We start from the raw sequence: 21,411 nt of genomic DNA on the forward strand, positions 1-21,411 counted from the left end.
TTATGCCCTTGCTATCTCCTGATTTGGTTGACTTTGGGGGGACATCAGTAGGAGGTTGGAAAGTGGAAAAAGAAAGGGTTCGGGGCATAGTTCCCTGTGCCAGCACTATTTCTAGCAAAAACAGTTCCGGTTGATTTTTGGAGACACCATTCTTGCTCCTTCATGTAAGAGTGTTGATGAGATCTTGTTGCTAATTTTCAGATGCCATGTCAGATCTTGTCTGGTGCGTTACAACCCTATCTTCCCTCTGATAGGACCCTAACATCAATATTGGTGGTGAATTCTGTGTTCTGTAGTTGCCCATCATGATACAACTCTACAGTGCAGGGAAGACAGCAGGCACTTCCTGTCAAGGCAAGGGCTGCAGTTAAGACTGTCCTTTAGCAGAACTCTTGGCTGTGGCATCCAGAGTAGCCATGATCTTTCTGGGAAACTGGGCATTTCTCTACTCATCACCAGGCCTGAGTGGCTGCATCTATTCGTGAGGGATTTGATGTTTTATCCTCATCATCTTGAAAGTATGTTCTATATTCCTGTTCAATTTGCACTATGGTTTTGGGGGTAGTAGTTCATCATCCTCTGATCCTTCTGGGGCTGTGACATTGTCCCTAATGTGATCTCACACAGAGGAACTAAAGACGTTATGAAACAGGCAAAAGGATGAATTCCATCATGGCTTCACATGAAGGGGACAGTGGAAGCTTTCTAGTGAGAAAGCACAGAAGATCTTATCTGGAAAACAGACACATAGAACGAGCTCCTATGACCTCTTTGGGTGGGTTAAGTGAGATAGTGTGTATAAAATCTCTTAAACATACAAGGTACTTATAAATAGAAAGCCAGTTGCAATGATCACACAGAGAACTGCCCTCTGTTCTCTTCTTCAAGAAACCAAGGTGGGATGTTCACGGTCTGGTCTCTATTAAGTTGTGTTTTGGTCAAAGTCAGTCAAGCTCTCTCTCTTGCCTATGAGCTTTGAGGCAGTTATCTCCACCCTATGGCACTCAGCCCAGTTTGGGCTGTTGTGGGCCGTCACTTGCTGTCGGGTGGGGCAAGGGGGTGGGAACTGTCAGGGTGCCTGTGTCCAGAGTATAAGACGACCCAAGGGCAGCTGGAGGCAGTTGGAGAGCCTGGTCCCTGCAAGTTTAGCCATGGTGCTCAGCCTCCTCTCCCCGAACTTGTCCCGCCTGGGCCTATGGGCTTCAGTAGTGATCCTGATCGTAAGCGTCCTCAAGCTCTTCAGCCTGCTGGTGCGGAGGCAGAAGCTGGCCAGGGCTCTGGACAGCTTCCCAGGGCCCCCTACACACTGGCTCTTTGGTCATGCCCTTGAGGTATGTGGGGATGGGGATGTGGGAGAATCAGGACTAATCCTCAGGAGGCTGGGAAAGGAGGCCATCAATTTGGGCAGGGGATAATGCTTGGAATCAACACTCCTAGTCAGCTTTGCTACCCCTGCCTTTCAAACTGAGTTCGGAAGCAACACAGCTCTTCAGAGTTAGAGCTTAAGAAGGGCTCAGGTGCTTTCCCATTATTCTGAGGTCCAAAGTGTAAATCTCTGTGGAGGCGTGTTGATAGCTCACACCAGGGGAGAGACTAAACCCTCAAAATGCCACCCAACAACTAGGCAGTCATGTTTGAATTTCTTAAGTGTCCTGCTCTGTGCAGTGTAAAGATTTCCAGGACCAATGAGGAAATTAAAGACAGAGGAAAGCTCTGCCTCCTGAGACCTCCCAGCATGTCCGAGAGATCGGTACCTAGAGCCAGGAGGTGCCTTCTGTGTTCTCTTCGTGTGGCTGAGCAATTACGGCATTTTCCCAGGCTCAGATCCTGTTTGGTTCTCCTGTGAAGGAAGCCCAGTTGGGGTCACCTCAGCATCCAGTGTCAAGAACTCCTCCTGTTGTGGGGATCCAGACCTTCTGGGGGGGGGGGTTGGAGTCAAGTTGGAGAAGCAGATGCCCCCTCCCATCCCCAGCTTCTAGAGATTCTAATATGTCAGGTTGGAACTAGGAACCTGAGATTAAAAGTCTTTTTTTTAAGCTGGTCGGTGGTGACACATACCTTTAATCCCAGCAATTGGGAGGCAGAGGCAGGTGGATCTTTGTGAGTTCGAGGCCAGCCTGGTCTACAAGAGCTAGTTCCAAGACAGGTTCCAAAGCTACAGAGAAACCCTGTCTCAAAACCACCTCCTCCATCTCCCCCCCCCCCCCGCCAAAAAAAAAACTTTCCTGAGTGTTTGAGCTCCAGTTAGGGAGCCCAGGCATGGATAGCAGGGATAAAGTCACAAAAAAGGGGTGTAATTCTTTCTCCATTCTTATTCCTCCATCTCTCTTTTGGAATTGACACTGTAAATGAATTTGATCTCTATTCTTTTTTTCTTAATTTATATTTTTCCTCTTTTTTTTTTATTAAAAGTTTCCATCTCTTCCCCTTCTCCTTCTCCTCCCCTCCCCTCCCTTCTGCCCATACCCCCACTCCCTCCCTCTCCAGGCCAAAGAGCCATCAGGGTTCCCTTCACTATGTTAAGTCCAAGGTCCTCCCAACTCTCCCTAAGTCCAGGAAGGTGAGCAACCAAACTGACAAGGCCCACAGTGAGCCCGTCCCTGCTGTAGAGTCCAAACTCATCGCCATTGTCCTTGGTTTCTCAGTCATTCTCCCACCGTCAGCCACATTCAGAGAGTCCGGTTTGGTCTCATGTTCCATCAGTTCCATTCCAACTGGACTTGGTGATCTCCCATTAGTTCTGTCCCACCATCTCAATGGGTGAACGCACCCCTCATGGTCCTGACTTCCTTGCTCATGATCTCCCTCCTTTTGCTCCTCATCAGGACCTTGGGAGCTCAGTCCGGTGCTCCAATGTGGGGCTTTGTCTTTATTCTTGTCCCATATGGATAACCTGTTGGGGATGGCCTATGAACGTCCCTGTACCACTGAGCATCCAGGATTTTTAAAAAGGATGGTTTGGGTGAAAGAAAGCAGACATTAGAGCCGTCCCTGCTCCCAGGAGTGTGGAAGTGCCTCCCCAGGGCCTCCCTTCTTTTCATATTAGCATCTTTTATCTTTCCCGCTAGCCTGAGACGATGGAGAATGGAGATCTGATCTGATTTATTTCTGTGTCCTCAAGGCACAGCATGAAACTTGACAAAGACCAGACGTGGCTGAAAGAAAGACAGCAAAAGGCTAGATTATTGAGAGAGTGTCCACAGAGGACAGAGAGTGGTGGGGAAGGGAGATGGGGGGATCAGGAGGACTTGGGAGGGCCCCTGCCAACTCTGGGAGGTTGAGGTCACACCCTGAAGGATCTTGGGAAGGTCTTCAGCCCTTTCCCTCTGTGCCATCACTTTGTGCTTACCTGATTTTTTTCAGAGTTGGGGAGGAGCCCTCAATCAGTGGACTTCCATAGCATGTGATCCTTCCTCTCTCAGAAATCCATACCAGAGGTGGCTGCCTCTTCTCCCCAGGTGCTCCACCCCACTTAGCAGTACACAGTGAGCCTGGAACATAGCCTAACTTCAGCTTCTTGATGCCAGTATCTGGAGGGCTTTGGCTTGACACCAGGACGGGCATGCCAAGATTGGAGTGGGGACTGATCTTGAGTACTACTATACAAGTTCCCTGGCAACCATCACAGGCACACCACCGTGGCATTTCTTCCAGGGCTTGGCACCTCTGCTGTGGTTTGTGTTCACACCTAAACCTGAGAAGCGTGAAGGACAGGGTGTGGATTTGTTCCAAGTGAATCAAGATGAGGAAGCTGAGATTCAAAGGGGACAAGGTGTTCACTTAAGGACATATAATAGTTCAGGGTTCAAATCAAGGCTGGAACAAGGACCTCTTGCCTTTTAATCGAGAACACGGTGAACCAAAAGAAGCAAACAAAAAGCTAACCAAATAACCCAGAAAACAAACAAAAAAGCAAAATAACTGAAAATTGATTCTAAGGATGGGCGTGGGAATGAGAGGAAGAGAGCGTGTGGGCGAAGGGCCTGGCTGTGCAGTTCCTACCAGGGTTAGTTTCCCCATTCCTGACTGCCAGCTACAATCTGCAGGAATTGTTAGCATCTGCCGCTCATCCTTTTCAGATCTCAGAATGTGTCCTTTTGAGGCAGAAGGTGTCCTTTTCCTGAGGAGCACAGGGAATGCTTTGTATATAACACATATTCCCTGTGGGCTGAAGTTTAAGGAGTTACTGGGAGCTGACATATCTAACTTGTGTGCAGTGGTGTGTGTGTGTGTGTGTGTGTGTGTGTGTGTGTGTAGGGGGAGTTTCCAGCTCAAGGAAAGGCAATCAATCCTCTGTGGCATCAGAGGCTCCATCTCTGACTCTGTTTATTACATTGCACTGTGTACAGAGAACTCTGGTTCACTCTATTCAGCCAACACTGATCATGGACCTTTGCTCTGCCCTATTTGATAAGTCATCTCTTGTCTCTGGGCTTTGTTGTTGATAAAGTGGGGTAGTCATCTTCAGACTGCTGAGACAGATGAGTATCCATAGGGCAAACTATAAGGATGTAGCAAACAGCTGGACAGTTAAATGTCAGATGTGAAATTTCTGTAGAGGGTGCTTGATGCAAAATACTTTGTTTCCTTTCTCGTCTTCCCTTCCAAATCCATCTGGTCATTGGTTTCCTTCAGTCTTCCTAACAAAGATGCCTGAACAACTCTATGACAGAGGAGACAAAGGGACAAGGATGGGGTGAAGGGCGAGCAGGAGGTAGGCCAGGGTTACTCCAGAGCTGGTGCTTCTTGTTTTGGTTGGTTCTTCCTGGAAGATGCTCCTACTCTTCTGCTTTATTTAAAATCTTTAAAAAAAATTAAATATTTTTAGTTGGAATGGAATTATACCACTATGCCTTTCCATTTTCCAGCAACTCCCAGTTACCCTCCCTCAAACCTCTCCTATGTCCCCCCCCCAAATTGATAGCCTCTTTTTCTTTATTGTTGTTCCATATGAGTGTGTTCACATAGGTGTGCACATGTGCATGTGTGCGTGCGCACACACACACACACACATTTCCCCTTAGTCTGTTTTTATTGTTGATATGGTTTCAAGACTGATCATTTTTGCACTGGAAAAGTCATAAGGGGTTCACCCCTGCGAGAGGCTAATTCTCTAGTTCTCCCTCAGAGAGACTCACTCTCAGCCTCCCAACAGTCTTTATTTGCTTGTAGCTTTTGTCTAGGGGTGGGGCCCTGTGAAAATTTCCCCCTTCATCGTTAACACGCCCGTTGACATTGCCATTGTCCTGGTCTTGTTTACATAGCTGTTTCTAGAAGAGATCGTTCCGCAGCTGACCTCCTGGAATTCTGTCTCTTATTTAAAATGCCCGCTGTGACTTGGAGTCATGCATACTGGGCCCTAATAGTCTTGTATATGGTAGGAAGAGAACCTAAAGGGTCAAGATGATTGACACTAGACACCCAGGACACCAAGGAATAGCTATCCAGGAGAGCAACTAGGTTGATCCCCACAAGGCTTCTCTGAGTGGCCTCAGAGGGTACAGCAGAGACTCATGGGAAGGGCGTTGGCAGTTGGCATTTGATTCAGGGACTGAGAGAGCTTGTTAAGATCTGGGCAATCCATTGATGGCTGTTGAGTTAAAATTTTATTCTGGAGATTCCTGAGCATTGGGGAACCTAGCATGTTGGGGAAGAGGGGTCTCTGTCTTCTGTCCTCAATTGTTTGTTTTTCTAGACATTCACCTCTGTTTTACAAGCAGATGAATGTGTGTGTGTGTGTGTGTGTGTGTGTGTGTGTGTGATGTATGTATGTTCACCTGTGTGTGTGAAGACCAGAGGCTGATGTTGGGTGTCTCCTTTAGCTCTCCACCTTATTCACTCATTTTTTTGAGAAGATTAAAAAAACTCGCTTCATTTTATTTTATGTATGTGGGTATTTTGTCTGCATGTATATCTGTGTATCACATGTGTGCCTGGTACTCGTAGAGGTCAGAAGAAGGTGTCAGAGCCCCTGGAACTGTAGTTACAGATGGATGTGAGCTACCATGTGGATACTGGAAACTGAACCCAGGTTGTCTGGAATAGCAGTCAGTATTCTTAACTGCTGAGCCATTTCTCCATCTCCTTTGAATTTTATTTTTAAGAATTAAAAATTACGTAAGTGCGCCGGGCGGTGGTGGCGCACGCCTTTAATCCCAGCACTCGGGAGGCAGAGGCAGGCGGATCTCTGTGAGTTCGAGGCCAGCCTGGTCTACAAGAGCTAGTTCCAGGACAGGCTTTAAAAAAAAAGCTACAGAGAAACCCTGTCTTGAAAAAAAAAAAGAAAAGAAAAAAAAATTACGTAAGTGCATGCCTGCATGTGTGTGTCTGTGTGTGTGTGAGAGAGAGAGCGAGAGAGCGAGAGAGCGAAAGAGAGAGAGAGAGAGAGAGAGAGAGAGAGAGAGAGAGAGAGAGCGAGAGAGAGAGAGAGAGAGAGAGAGAGAGAGAGAGAGAGAGAGAGAGAGAGAGAGAGAGAGGGAATGTGTACATGGAAGTGCAGGTGCTGACAGAGTCCGGAAGAGAGTGTCAAATTCCTAGGAGCTGGATTTACAGGAGGTTATGGGCAGTTCCATGTAGGTGCTGGGAACTGAACTTGGATCTTTTTCAAGAGCAGTGTGGCTTTTAATTACTGAGTCATATCTATTGCCCCATCCATTTCACATTTTGAGACAAGATCTCTTATTAAACCTGAAACTCTCCCTATTCTGGAAAGACTAGAAGGTCAGCAAGTCCCTCCCCAGACTCTCTTTATCTCACCCTGAGATTACAGATGTCAGCCACCATGTTTGGCTTTTAATTTAGGGGTTAACGGTCAAACTCAGGTCTTCATGCATGCGAAGCAAGTGCTTGCCTTACCGAATCATCTCTCCAAACAGATTACTATAGTCCTCACGCAGTCCCCAAGAGAGCTGTGGCTGCAGCAGACTGGTGAAGCAGGGAGCTTGTTCCTTGCACACTAGCAAACTGATCTTTAGGTTTATTAATGAATGGCCTGAGCAAATATGTGACAGGAAGGACAGCAGGACAAGCTCAGTCATGATCCCTGGTCTGTTGTGTCATGTGAGACAGTTCTGTTGGCCTTAGAATGCACCGTTCCTATCTGTAAAAAGGTCGTGGTTCAATTAAGCTTCATTAGTGTCCCTTTCTGACTTAATTCTTGGAGTCTAACTTACTCATACTCTTGGAGGGCAAGACCTTCCTATTGTTCGCTGCTGCCGGGGTCAACACCGGTGCAAATGAATGGATAAGGCAGGTTGCCGGAGAGCTGGGTGTAGTGACTTATGCCCATGTCCTGTTTTTCCCCTGCTTCCTTCCTTTGGGAGAAAACAAGCTGTCCTAGATCTGATAGTGAGTGTCCAGGATTAGTGCATCTGAGGACAAATCTGAGACATTTGTTGTGCAACTCAGAGACATTTCCCAGCAGCCACATGTCCCCTAGAGGAACAATATCTCAGCAGCCATTTTGAAGGATTGCAGCTGCAAAAGCAGGACCAGACACTATGAACTGTTCTCACCCTCACTGGGCTCCTGGGGACAATCAGGGCCCATAAGAGAAGGCTGTCTCTAGGAGGGTCATGATAATTCATGACTGAGGCGAGGCCTCCTGTCTGTGGTTGGGATGCTACAGAAGGGAGCAGGCATAGCTCCCTGGAGGTGGAACTACAGGGAACAGGATGTAAGGGGACCCCATGTGGGGGAATTAATATACTCAAGGATAATACAGACAACTAGTTAAGCCAATCAAGAATATCAGAGTCTTTTCATTCTGGCCAGCAACCAAGAGTGCGCTAAGGCCTCAGAGCATCTTGGTGCCGAAGCTCAGGGGTATAGCATTTTTAAAGACAAAAACCACAGTGACATCAGTGTTAGATGATGGTCAGAGGAGCCTTGCAACATTTGTTTCAGCAGAACCTAGTAGTTATTTAGACACAACATAGCAGTTAGTTTTTACTTACAAAGTAATGTATTATTTGGGTAATTCATCTGGACCATGGTCCAAATCACAGAAATCCTGAATGTGTTGCCAAGACAGACATGGCTAGTGGGAGGGGAGAGGCTCGGGTATTCTCTAAGTGGACATAACATGGAGTCAGGACAAAATGGTATTGCCTTAGTTACTTCGAGGGCAGGCGGGAAAGAAGAGAGACCTAGCAGAAGGGAGAAGTCCAGGGATTCACAGCTAGAAAGGGAGGGGCGTCATGAACGTCCCTATACCTAGAGGTAAAGATGATCTTTATCGCTTTCACTCCTGACACTGCACACATTGGGCAACCTTTTGGGTTGAATCCAGTGTTCAGAAAGATGACTCTATAGGGAGATTGAATCCAGTGTTCAAAAAGATGACTCTATAGGGAGATGACACCAGGTTCTGCAAAGGAATGGAATTGAGAACTGCAGAGAAGGCACAGATGGTAGTTAGAAATGAAAGTAGGATAATCTCCAGGGTCTTCAAAGGGAGTGGCTTGGTGTGACAAGCATTCCTGGACTTAGAGCAGCAGCTCTGGGCTGGAGAGGTGAAGTGTGCAGGAGACAAGGATACAGGAGGAGGGGAGGAGGCTCCAGGGTCTGCCTGGGCAGCGTCCTTCCTTCTTTTTCCAGAAATCTGGGGTCTGCTGGCCACACTGGATTCCTGAGTGGTCCTTGTCTTCTGTTATTGTTTCAGATCCAGAAGTTGGGGAGTCTGGACAAGGTGGTATCCTGGTCCCAAGAGTTCCCCTATGCCCATCCACTCTGGCTTGGACAATTCGTTGGTTTTCTGAACATCTATGAGCCTGACTATGCCAAAGCTGTGTACAGCCGTGGAGGTGAGGTGCCTTAGAGAGAGGGTGGGGTTTCCTGGGAATGATGGGACCAAGTTGGGGAAGGTCAGGGCTTGTGTCCAAAATCTTGGATAAGAAAGATCAAATTTCTACCTCTTTCATCACTCTGCCTCATCTGGGAATATTGTGTTTCTCCTTGACTGACATCCATTTATTCTGCAGACCCAAAGGCTCCAGATGTTTATGACTTCTTGCTCCAGTGGATCGGTAAGTGAGCATCTATCTTTCTGTATCTTCCTTTTGCTCCATTGTGCTAAGTGACCAGAATTCTGCCCTGCCATACTCAGCTGGTTATCCCCCCAGTGTACTGCTTGGCTCCTGAATGCCTGTCCTAAGCTTAGCATCTCTGTGGGGAAGCAGGGGAACCCATTGCAGGAACTAGACTTTGTCTTGCTGGATATTCTTCTTCCTCCCTTCTAAGCAGAGGTAAGGCAATGTGTATTTGAAGAAAAGCTTCCCAGAGAGGGCAACCCTAGAGCTGATCCTGTAGGATATTATAGTGATGTGTTTCCTGGAAGAAGGGTCTGAGAAAATGTGTAATTGTCATAGGATCATGGAGGCTGCAAGCTGTATGAGTGATCGAAAGGCAGACTTCAATTAGTATAGATGAGGCTTGTCAGGGAAGATGGACCAATGTTGGCTGTCAGTATGTAGACTGATGTTGAAAGTGAAGGGAGCCGCTGGGTCATCTACTTCTTTTAATTAATTAGTTGATTAACGAATTTATTTTGAGACAGGGTCTCACTATGTTGCCTTAGCAATTCTCTATCAGGTTGGCTTTGAACTCATAGAGATCCACCTGCCTATAACTTCTGAGTGAGTGCTGGGATTAATAGTGTACACTACCATACCTGGCCTTATTATTTTTACTTTTATTTAATCTCTATGTGTGTCTTTGTAGATATATGCCACTTGTGCACAGGTACTTATGTTGGATCCCTTAGAAATGGACTTATCTGTAGTTTTGAGCTGTCATGTGTGCTCTGGAAATTGGCCCCGAGTCATCAGTAAGAGCAGTAAGGGCCCTTGATCACTGACCCATCTCTCTAGCCTCCACTGAGTCTTCTTGATCCAGGGCCACATTCTACTCCAAAGTTCTTCTTATTTATTTATTTACCCTGGAAGCTAAAAAAGGAATGGTTAGTAGGGAGGTAACTGCCAAGAGTCTAGACTATTGACTTAGAAGTCCTGACCAAGGAGGGCCAGAGGTCTATACTGGTTCTTGTAGTGCCTCCCCACAGGGTTTTCCAGGTTTGGGAGTGGTAACTGCTGTGGTTGATCCCAGCTCTCATGGATAGATCAGGATTGCCTAGACTCCACAGGCTCCATCTCTCTTCCCTTCTCAGGGAAAGGCTTACTGGTTCTCCATGGGCCCAAATGGTTCCAGCACCGCAAGCTGCTCACACCTGGCTTCCACTATGATGTGCTGAAGCCCTATGTGGCCATATTTGCTGAGTCCACACATCTCATGCTGGTGAGTCCCCTCCCTGCGGCAGGCTCCTGGAACTGTGGGCTGCCGAGCCAGGCTTCTCTACCCATCCCATTTGCCTTGGTTGAAGGTGTGTGGTGCTCTCTTCTGGAGAGAGGGTCTCTGTCCTCATTATGCCTGCAATGATTGTGCCAAAGAATTTTAAAGTATATCCTCATGATTTTATTGATTTCTGTTGTTATTCCCCCTTCATCTCTAATTTTATTAATTTGGATATTTTCTCTCTGCCTTTAGTTAATTTGGATAAGGCAGTGGTTCTCAACCTGTGGGTCATGGCCTATTTGGGAGTCGAATGACCCTTTCACAGGGGTCACATATCAGAGATCCTGCATATCAGATATTTACATTATGATTCATAATAGTAGCAAAATTATAGTTATGAAGTAGCAATAAAATAATTTTATGGTTGTGGATCACCAAAACATGAGGAACTGTATTGGAGGTCACAGCATTGGGAAGATTGAGAATCACTGGGATAAGGGTAAGTCAACCTTAATGATTTTTTTCAAAGAAGCAGCTCTTTGCTTCATTGACTTCTTTTATTTTTTGTTTCTATTTTATTCGTTTCAACCCCAAGTTTGATTATTTCTTGCCTTCTATACTTTTGGGTATGATTTCTTCCTTTGGTCCTAGAGTTTTCATGTGTGCTGTTCAGTTACTAGTATGAAATCTCCACGGCCTCGTGGTGATGCACAGATTAATAGAGATGGGTTAAACTGAGATGTAAGAGTTAGCAAATAAGAAGCTAGAGCTAATGGGCCAAGCAGTGATTTAAATAATAATATTAAAAAGAAAACTCTCCATTTTCTTATGTAAGCATTTAGCGCTATGAACTTGCCTTTTAGAACTGCCTTCATTGTGTCCTGTAAGCGTGGATATATTCTTTTTAAATTTCTGTCTTGGCTCATTTTTTATTCAGCAATGTGTTGTTCAGTTTCTATGAGTTTGCAAGCTTTCTGTTGTTGTTGATATCCAGGTTTAGTCTGTGGTGGTCTGACAGGATGCTGAGTGCTATTTCAGTTTTTCTGTATTTGTTGAGACTTGCTTTGTGTCTGAGTATGTGTTGTTTTAGAGAATGTTCTATGAGGTACTGAGACTAAGGACTATTCTTTTGTGTTTGGTGAAACAGTCTGTAAATGTGTTGGGTCCATTTGCTTTATAATTTGCTTCATAGATGCTAAGAATTGAAAGGTCCTGTTGTGTATTTTGTCTTTGATGAACATAGATTGTCCTTCCCTATCTCTTCTGATTAGTTTTGCTTTGACGTTTATTTTGTCAGATATTAAAATTGCTACATCAGTTTGCTTCTTAGATCCATTTGCTTGAGATATTCTTTTCAACCCTTCCTGAGATAATGTCCATCCTCCTTGATGTTGAGGTGTGTTTCTTGGGTGCAGCAGAAGGGCCCTGTTTTCACACCCATTCTGCTAGTGTGTGTCTTTTTCCTGGGAAATTGAGACCATGAGTGTTGGGCGATATCAATGAGCATTGTTTTTTTTTGATTCCTGTTATTTTGTTGTGATGTGTGTGTGTGTGTGTGTGTGTGTGTGTGTGTGTGTGTATGTGTGTGCGTGCGTGTGCATGTGTGTTTTCTCTCTCTTTAGATTTGCTGGCCTGGGATTATTTATTCCTTGTGTTTTTTTCCAGGTGAGATAAACTGTTTTAGATTGAAGTTTTCCTTGTGTACCTACTATGGGGCTGGATTTGTAAATAGATACTGCTTAAATTTGGTTTTCTCACACAATGTCTTGTTTTCTCTGTCTAGTGTGATTGAAAGTTTTGTTGGGCGTAGTATTTAGAGGTTGTATCTGTCATCTCTTAGAGTTTGCAAAACATCTACCCAGGCTGTTCTGACTTTTAGAGTCTTCACTGAGAAGTCAGATGCACCTCTCATAGGTCTACTTTTATATGTCACTTGACCCTTTCCCCTTGCAGCTTCTAATATTCTTTCTTTGTTCTATATATTTAGTGTTTTTATTATTATTATGTGCTATCATTTCTGGCCCAATCTATTTGGTGTTCTGTATGCTTCTTGTATCTTCATAGGCATCTCCTTCTTAAGAGCAGGGAAATTTTCTTCTATGATTTTGTTGAGAATATTTTCTGTGCCTTTCAGTTGGGATTCTTATTCTTCTTTTATTCCTGTTATTGTTGAGTTTGGTCTTTTCATAGTGTCCCAGATTTCCTGTATGATTTGTGCCAGGAGTTTTTTTTTTATATCTTATATTTTATTTGCCTGAGGTATCCCTTTCTTCTATCTTGTCTCAAATGGCTGAGATTCTCTCTTCTGTCTCTTGTATTCTGTTAGTAAGTCTTGCCTCTGGGGTTCCTGCTGAAATTTCTAAAATTTTCATCTCCAGATTGCCCATAGTTTGGATTTCCTTTATTTATTCTATTTTCACTTTCAGAACTTAAATGTTTTTGTTCATTTCCTTCCACTGTTTGTTTATGCCTTCATAGATTTCTTTAAGCTGTTTATTAATTTCCTCTTTAAGGACGTCTATCATATTCATAAATGCTATTTTTATGGTTTTTATCTTGTGCTTCAGCTATGGGCCTGCTGTGATAGGGTTGCTGGGCTCTAGTGGAGACAAATTGTCCTGGCTGTTATTGATTGTGTTTTCATGCTGGCTTCTAACCATCGGGGTTTGGGAAGGCTACAATTCTAAGTGCTCTTGTCTTTGTTGTGTGGGTGTTTTGTTCCTTAGTTTCTGTTGCCCTTTCTGGTTCTTATGAGGGTGTGGTGGCTGTGTATTGCCTGGTAGAGAATTCTTCTCAGATTCTGATAAGGTGTTGCCATGGGAGAGGGATCCTGGTAAAATGTGTTTCTATGTATTGGGAGGTTAGGAATGGAGAAGGCCTGGGAGGAATGAGGGAGTCTACAGGAGGGAGGAAATCAGGGTGTAACACCAGGATGTGCTTTAGTCCCTTGGGAACAGGTCCAAGAGTGAGGAGAGGCACCAACCGGGAGTCTGCTGGAAACCTGAGGCTGAGACTGGGGTCTTAGACTTGGAGGAGGTGTGAGAGTGGAGGTCTGAAACTCACCTACCTTCTTTGGCTTATGTACTTCTCTGGCAGGCTTGCCTGGCAGGTTCCCAGGAAGTGCCTGCTGGAGCTGGGCACTGGAATAAAGCCATGAGTTGGGGGAAGGATGTTTGGAGGAGACTTGTTTGATCCACTGAAGATGCAGGCAGGGGGAGTAGGGGAGACCACACACTGCAAGTGGTCTGCTACAGAGCCAGGCATAAGAGTGGGGGAATGGATTTGGAGGAGTGGAGGCAGAAATGAGATCTGTAGTTAGCCTACCTGCTTCCCTGGCCAGGAAGCCCTATTCTTCCACACTTACCTCTCTCTCTCTCTCTCTCTCTCTCTCTCTCTCTCTCTCTCTCTCTCTCTCTCTCTCTCTCTCTGAATTCCAGGACAAGTGGGAGAAAAAGGCAAGTGAAAATGAGAGCTTTGACATCTTCTGTGACGTAGGCCACATGGCACTGGACACCCTCATGAAGTGCACCTTTGGTAAAGGAGACAGCGGCCTAGGACACAGGTCAGAGGCACTTCTACCCAAGGCTCCCAGATAAGGAAGGTGGAAGGGCACTTGCTCTCTGGTTGGAGAGGTCCTGCCTTGATTTACCCAGGCCCTACTCATGCTGGAGGATACACTGGGTGTTAGTGAGGAGGTTTAAGGAGGCAAGAAGAGGAGCGGGAAGTATTTTAGAGGGGATTTCTAAAAGAAATCTGCTCAGGCCTCTTCTCTCCCTCCGTCCTCTTTTGTGCAGCGACAACAGCTACTATACGGCCGTCAGTGAGCTCACACTGCTGGTGCAGCAGCGCATTGAATCCTTCCAGTACCATAATGACTTCATTTACTGGCGCACTCCACATGGCCGCCGCTTCCTGCGGGCCTGCCAGATAGCCCATGACCATACAGGTGGGCCTTTCCTTCAACCCCCTCTCTCTTGCCGCCTATGCCTACTAGGAAACCTTGGTTCTTCCTCTGGGATCCCTTGCACCCTTCCTGACACATGGCCAAAGCAGGCAGTGACACCTATGTTCTCGGTCTAGATCAGGTCATCAAGCAGCGGAAGGCAGCCCTGCAGGATGAGAAGGAGCAGGAAAAGATCCAGCAGCGGAGACATCTGGACTTCCTGGACATTCTCCTGGGTGTTCGGGTGAGTGCATGGTGTCCATCCTACCTGACATATGGTCCCTGGGAGGTTTTTAGACTCTCCTTCTAAGGCAGGCTCCTTGCTCAAATATAACTGACTGCTCGCCCATGGCCCAAATCAACGAAGGTAAAATGTGCAGCATAAGTGTGGTTGGGCTGTGACACCAGGGAGCTGACAGCCTGGGTCACATGGTAGCAGCTTGCAGATGTTTCTAGACTTCCACAATCCCTAAAAATCTTGGCATTGCAGAACCTTAAGGTTCTGAATTTTATTTCATTTCCTTCCTTCCTTCCTTTCTTCCTTCCTTCCTTCCTTCCTTCCTTCCTTCCTTCCTTCCTTCCTTCCTTCTTTCCTTCCCCTCCATTCTTTCCTCTGTCCATCTCTTCTTCCCCTTCTCCTACCCTTCCTTCCTCTATTCCACAAAACTCAGCGCCTATCCTGAATCAATTTCTGTGCAAGGATGTAGAGGTAAGAAAGAACTGGCATGACTATTGATCTGCATATAGTATAGTGACCAGGTTAGGGGAGGCAGCGAGTAGATGTTGACAAAGATGTTTTCCCTGCCAACTAGAAGCGGTGTCCCTGATGAGCAATAAAGTAAAGTTAAAGGTTATGTGTCCAGAGGGTTCAGGAAGGGTTTCATGAATGGGAGACATCTAGATTAGGATTGAAAGGGACAGAGGAAACTGGAGGAAGACTCCAAGTCTACCAACAAAGCGTTCATATGCTTCTTCAGATCTATATCTGACAGCTACTCTTGGGCATTCTTTTTAGCCCTTACTCAAAGGCCTTGAGCTCTCCCATTGTGCCTTCTCTTAGGATGAAAGTGGGCTCAAGATGTCAGATGCAGATATCAGGGCCGAAGTGGATACATTCATGTTTGAAGGCCACGATACCACCACTAGCGGTATCTCTTGGTTTCTCTACTGCATGGCCCTTTATCCTGAGCACCAGCAGCGATGTAGGGAGGAGGTCCGTGAGATCCTAGGAGACAAGGACTCTTTCCAGTGGTGAGTGGACCTGAAAGTGAGTTCAGCTCCCCTTGCTCAGCCCAGGGAGGGGTTGTGCCTATTCTGCCAGTGCCTGCCAGGGACAACCCACACCTGTTCTGGAAACGAGGTGAAGTGGGCAGCAGTTGTTCCCTTTCTTTGGTTTGATAGCTTTCTTCGGGGGGGAGGTTAACAATAGAGACCCCCCCAGACCAATCACCCCAAATGGAGGCTTTTCAGCATCACATAATGTTGTCAACAGAGGCTGAATTTCATAAAGACAGAAGATGAATCTCTACTGGGCTTCTGGATAGAGTAGAGGGGCCTGAGAAAGAGGAGGAAGTGGGAGACGACAGAGAAAGAACAGCTGGGAAAGTCATTGCCTAGCCACTTGCCACCTGCCTTCGGATGGAAGCACATAGGTCCCAGACTCCACATCTTTTATCACAGTGAAGGAGGCAGATCCTAAACGCCACCACTTAAAAACTTCTGTGTGTCCATCCTTGTTTCTCAGCTCAAGTCTGAAGTCCTGAATGTGACACCAGCTGAACCATTTTCTCTCTCTCAGAGTGGTCTCTGAGAGTCCCACCCAGATCTCTTCTGTTGCTTCCTCCTCTGAGGCCTTTGTAGCCTGACAGCCACCCCAACCTACTGAGTTCCTAGTCTGCCTCTTGCATGGAGCAGGACACCCAGCAGGGATAGAGGAAATGGCCCATCAGTGTCTGCAGTCCTGTTCTCCTAAGGGGGACTGATCACTAATTCCAGTGTCAGAGATTTGAAGGATGGAGACTCCATAGCTAATGTGTACTTGCTGGATGTTGGAAACCTTCCAAGGGGTCCAGCCATGGGCACGGTGCTCCCGGGAGTGCATTGTAAGTATGAAGAGGAGAGGAGGAGACAATTCGCTGCTCCTGGGGAGTTTTCAGAAAGTCAGACTCACGTGACTGAAATTCAAAGAAAGCTGCAGGATGGAGTAACACTGAGTGACAAGGATGTTGAGGGTAGAGGGTGAGGAGGGAAGGACTGGAATGGACTTTATAAAGAAGGTTAAAACTCAGGAGAAGAGAGCTGTGCTCTCCAGCTAGATCACCATGGACATGTCTGAGGCAGGGAATTAAATACTTAATATATTTTTAGTTAGTTTTATCCAGAATTTGAAGCGGCTTACAGGAGCCTTATTTAATAAAAAGTACATGAAACGAAAAATCACATTAGGGGGAGAGTGACTTGGAGTTTGGGGTTCTGTAAGAAGGTATTATATAGTTCTGGTGACTGAACCTCACATTTGGGCCTGAGCTTCCTGGTGGCCAAAGATGGTATTTATGCGAGTTTATCAGTATTCAGCCATGAACATTGGTTCACTCACCTAACCGTATCAGACCACCTTTTCCATTCCGGCCCCATAAGAAATGCCACTTGTGGGACTTTTGGTAAGGCCCCAAATGACACAAAAGTGGCCTTGTCTTTGGGGGTTGGTTCCCCATATGTCTCTCAGATCCCGTGTCTTCTCTTCCCAGATAGCTAAGTTTGTATGGACACCCAGTGTTATGTTATACTTAGACACTTGAAACCCTCTTGACTCCTCTGTTGGAAGTGTGGTAGGGGCAGAAATTGAAAATCATGGGGAAGTAGGAAATGCGGCCTACCTTCTGGGATCCCACTGTTCCCAATTCCCAAGTGTCCCGTGTTGCTGGTAGGGATGATGTGGCCAAGATGACCTACCTGACTATGTGTATGAAGGAGTGCTTCCGCCTCTACCCACCTGTGCCCCAGGTGTACCGCCAGCTCAACAAGCCAGTCACCTTTGTGGATGGCCGCTCTCTACCTGCAGGTGGGTTGGGGAAACAGTTGGGATGGAATGAAAGTCCCCTCTATGCTCTGATATTGCCTACACCGTTGGACAATCTTGACATTAAGCTTTGTGTGCCGAGTCCTGGGCCCAAGCAGCAACCTCATTGAGAGAACTTGTCTTTGCCCCAAACCTCCACTTCCTCTTCTGTAAAATATGACCGAGGGTATAAATATAAATGTTCATTTTCCCCTAGGTTTCAGGGTTGTTATGTGGATTCATCTTTCTGTAGATTGATGTAGCAAGAACTAATTTTTTGTCTCCCAAAAGATTCTGACATGAATTATTTCTTTGAGGCAGTGACTGTGGAGGTTGGGTTTTCCTTTTGACCATTGCTGCAGTAGGACCCAGGCACAGCTAATCACTGGGTACAGTTGCTGCACTGTTCTCGGGAGGAGAGGAGTTCTTGTAACCTGAAATTTTTCTCTTTTTCTTCTTTTTAAAACTATATAAAATCACTCTACTATGGTGCTACTTAACAAGAAGATTGTAATGATACCCATAAAATAAAACAAAATTAAAATAGAGGGTAGGAGGGTAGGATAGAATATATTTTTCATAGTTGACAGAATTAAAAAGAGAGAACAATCGTCAGGGTTTTCACGCACCCTGTGCCTACTCTGACTGCACCCTGGACAACTCCAGGAGATGATTCCCATAGACTATGATGCAGCACATGTACAGTGTGTCTGCTCTGTGTCATGGCTTCATAAAACTGGTCAGACCTGAGCCTGATGTGGAGCAAATATCAAATGAAGGTTATCTCATTATTAACAGCATAATAACTTCCTGAGAGCTAGTCGATTGACAGTCAAAGGCTACAATAAACAGCTGCTGCCTATATGACTTTACAGTAGCCTGGGCTCACTGTTCTCATTTCCATTCCACAGATGTCTGGGTTAGACACTGTTCTCAGTACCTGGCTGCTGGAGCTGTTGATTATGCTGATTAAAATACTTTGAATGTGACCAAGAGCTCAGTGGCACTGTCAGTACACAGACAGAGGCTTGTGTTCCAGATAGGGGGACATCAGGGAATTCAGGCCTAATGTGGAGGTGAGCCTGGCTACCTCATGACCCTTTGTTATCAGACCTCTTTTCTGCTTACAGGCAGCCTGATCTCTATGCACATCTATGCCCTCCACAGGAACAGTGCTGTGTGGCCTGACCCAGAGGTACTGCATCTCTGGGCTTGGAGGGCAGACAGGGTGTGGGCTGTGGGGTTACCTCTGCCAGGATTAGGTGAGTATTTAAGAAATATCCTATCTTGTAGGTCTTTGACCCATTGCGCTTTTCTCCTGAGAATGTGTCAGGACGCCACCCTTTTGCCTACATGCCTTTTTCTGCAGGACCCAGGTAGGAAGAGGGACAACATTCTCAGGCCCTCAAGATTGGGAGTGAAAAATTGAAGGCCATCATTGGGGAGGCATCGTTATGGAGCATGCTGTGACAAGGCGGGGGGGGGGGGGCTTTTGTTATTTTTCCTGTTCCTGGAAAATGAGTGGAGTAGATGTTCCCTTTTGTGGGAGACTGCAAGCCCACTGGGACCCTTTACCATGCTCCTAAGATTTGCCTTTTAAGCCTACACCAACAAATCAATCAATCATTATGCATCCACAAATAGTTACTGCTTTTTTGTGGGTCTCTAAGAACACTGAGTAGGCAACAGTTCGATGCCTCTTTTTGCTCCTTGCTGCAGGAACTGCATTGGGCAGCAGTTTGCCATGAACGAGATGAAGGTGGTCACAGCTCTGTGTTTGCTGCGCTTTGAATTCTCTCTGGATCCCTCAAAGCTGCCCATCAAACTTCCCCAGCTAGTCCTACGCTCCAAAAATGGCATCCACCTCCACCTTAAGTCACTGGGCTCTGGGAAATAGGTCTTTGGAAATCACGGTTTGGACAGCACAGGCTGTGGCTTTTCCTGGGACGTTGCCCTCCTAGACTGAGTGTGGAGTCATGAATCCCAGATTTTGGGGGCTTAAAGATGTGAAAGCACTGGGGCTGACAGTCTCATGGAAGGCAGTCCCTTGTAAACACGTGTGTCTAATGACTCAATGCCTGGACTCTGGAATTTATTTCTTCACTCCACAAACATTTGTTGAACATCTGGCTGTCCCAAGAAGCCTCATTTCTTTCTCATAACTGTCTTTCTAAAGCAAACAAACAAACAAACAAACAAAAAACCAGAATCATACATCCCAAGCCTTGAAAAATCTTAGTGAAGACAATGGCAATTGTCTTGAGATCTGTGGAGGAGGGATGGCTGGATAGAATGTGGCCCTTCATTGATGTGCATGTCTTTATCTGCTTCTGTGTGTGTTTGGAATATAATGCAAAAAAGAAAAGTTGATTCAACTAAATCTGTACAAAATAAAGAATAATTGTAAGATCAAACTCCCACCACCAAAGTGACAGAACAGGAACGGTGTCTTTGCTGATTTGACATCTTCCTTGGGACATCTCTGTGGACTCTTGTCATTCCTAGCAGTGGTGTCTCATAGTCACACAGTGCGCTGTCCTTCACAGTATTGCTAGGGAAGGTGCTTCAGTAGCGTTAAGGTGGAAATCCTGGGAGAAAGGGAACTCCTTTCTATAAGGCATGACTGTGCAAAGAACTTTTAGGGTGGAGGTTAGTGTGGGGCCCACGTGATGATTGAATGTTGTTTCCTGGCAGTCCCTGCAGCAGCATCTCGATGGCTATGGGACCCTATATCTCTAGGGTTTAAGGTCTAAGGCCAGTAGGGGTTCCAATCCAGGAGTTAGCTTCAGAGGGAAGGAAGGACACTAAAATCTAGGCTCACAGGCAGGAGCTAGGAATTTTGTCCCTGATACTTGGTGAAGTCTCTAGGGCAATTGTATTCAATGGGTGTGGAGGGTTTTGAATGACCCTTTTAATTGGTTGGTAAGAGCATTGGAAAACACAGATGTTCACATTATGATTCATAACAATAGCAAAATGACAGTTTATAGTTGGGGGTCACCACAACATAAAGAACTCCATTAAAGGGTTGTAGTATTAGGAAGATTGAGAACCACTGCTCTAGGGTGTCCTGGGTTATGTGCCATATACTTTCTTACTATCAGTCTTTTCCCACTTGAAAGAAGGCTACATCTTGGCAATCTGCCCCAGGACACTTGCTAACTTCTTATCAAGCCACATCAAGACACAGATCTCCTTGTAAACTCGAAGATGAGATGCAAAGGTTCCGGCATAGTGTGCCTGTTGGCTATAAGCCTTAAGCAGCTAACTTGCTTTTTTGTCCTAGCACTAGATAGACCTCTCTGAACAAATGTAGTAAGGATTCAGAAGTTATCACTCAGTGCCAATTCTGCAGTCATAACCACCATGTGCCGCTGGGTGGCGCCTGAATCTAAACTTTATCATTTTAGATCTTCAGATCTAGGAGAAACTTGAGCTGAAGCTTCCTGACTCTGATATCTTTTGTTCAAAACTCCATCATTAATATCTGTTCTTCTTTAGTATAGGTATCAATCGAAATAAATTTTCATCATTACTACCAGTTCTTTTTGAGTATGTCTATCAGTGGGAATAAAGCCAAGATCTCTGACTCAGATGTTTGGGTGTGATCTCTTGAACACTAGAGTATGTTCTCTGTTTATGTGTGTGTATTGGGACCTCCTGGTGAGGTGAGTGGACACTGGAACTGGTGGCCATCACAGATGACCACAGATTCATCTTTTTGACTTTTCAAACACACCCTGAAGCTCCCCTGTTCTTGGGTATGCAATGTCCACATGTGGGTGGAATGTGCTGTGCATGTGCAGAGAGTGCTGGCATGAATGACAATTTGCATGCATCATGCAGGGGAATGCTCAGGACTGTGAACTCAGCCAGAGTGGGTCATTGCTTCTAGGCAGTAGAATTGCTTTCTGGTTACACATTTCATCCCATTTGGAATCCTGTGGTTAGAATGTGTGCCCTTGGCTGGGTACCCAGCATTCTGTTCTGTGCTCTCAATTTCCTTTGTTCTCTCAGCATGGCCAGCATGAGACTTTCTTGATTACTTGAAAGTTCTGCACATGACGATTTGGGGTAATGTTCCTGCCCAGTTCTCTCCTTGGTCAGGTTCTTGGTATCT

General features: G+C 45.8%; 1 protein-coding gene across 1 annotated transcript; it reads left to right on the forward strand.

The window, feature by feature from the left end:
- The first annotated feature begins 1,096 nt into the window (after positions 1–1,096).
- On the forward strand, positions 1,097–19,705 carry LOC119816438 (cytochrome P450 4B1). Its single transcript, XM_038333087.2, has 12 exons — positions 1,097–1,331; positions 8,663–8,804; positions 8,982–9,026; positions 10,166–10,293; positions 13,728–13,852; positions 14,085–14,236; positions 14,371–14,477; positions 15,294–15,484; positions 17,161–17,294; positions 18,422–18,486; positions 18,585–18,667; positions 19,011–19,705. Exons 1-12 carry the CDS (start codon positions 1,152–1,154, stop codon positions 19,186–19,188), a joined length of 1,530 nt encoding a protein of 509 aa, XP_038189015.1. The 5' UTR covers positions 1,097–1,151; the 3' UTR covers positions 19,189–19,705.
- The last annotated feature ends 1,706 nt before the right edge of the window (positions 19,706–21,411 follow it).

The sequence above is a fragment of the Arvicola amphibius genome, chromosome 6, assembly GCF_903992535.2.
Source record: "Arvicola amphibius chromosome 6, mArvAmp1.2, whole genome shotgun sequence".
In the NCBI taxonomy this organism is placed as follows: Eukaryota; Metazoa; Chordata; class Mammalia; order Rodentia; family Cricetidae; genus Arvicola; species Arvicola amphibius.

Excerpts from the sequence above, each read along its gene's own strand:
- LOC119816438 (XM_038333087.2), top strand. The coding sequence starts at position 1,152 with ATGGTGCTCAGCCTCCTCTCCCCGAACTTGTCCCGCCTGGGCCTATGG. Across the intron at positions 14,237-14,370 it reads GATAGCCCATGACCATACAG|ATCAGGTCATCAAGCAGCGG; the intron begins GTGGGCCTTTCC and ends TTCTCGGTCTAG. Across the intron at positions 14,478-15,293 it reads ACATTCTCCTGGGTGTTCGG|GATGAAAGTGGGCTCAAGAT; the intron begins GTGAGTGCATGG and ends GCCTTCTCTTAG.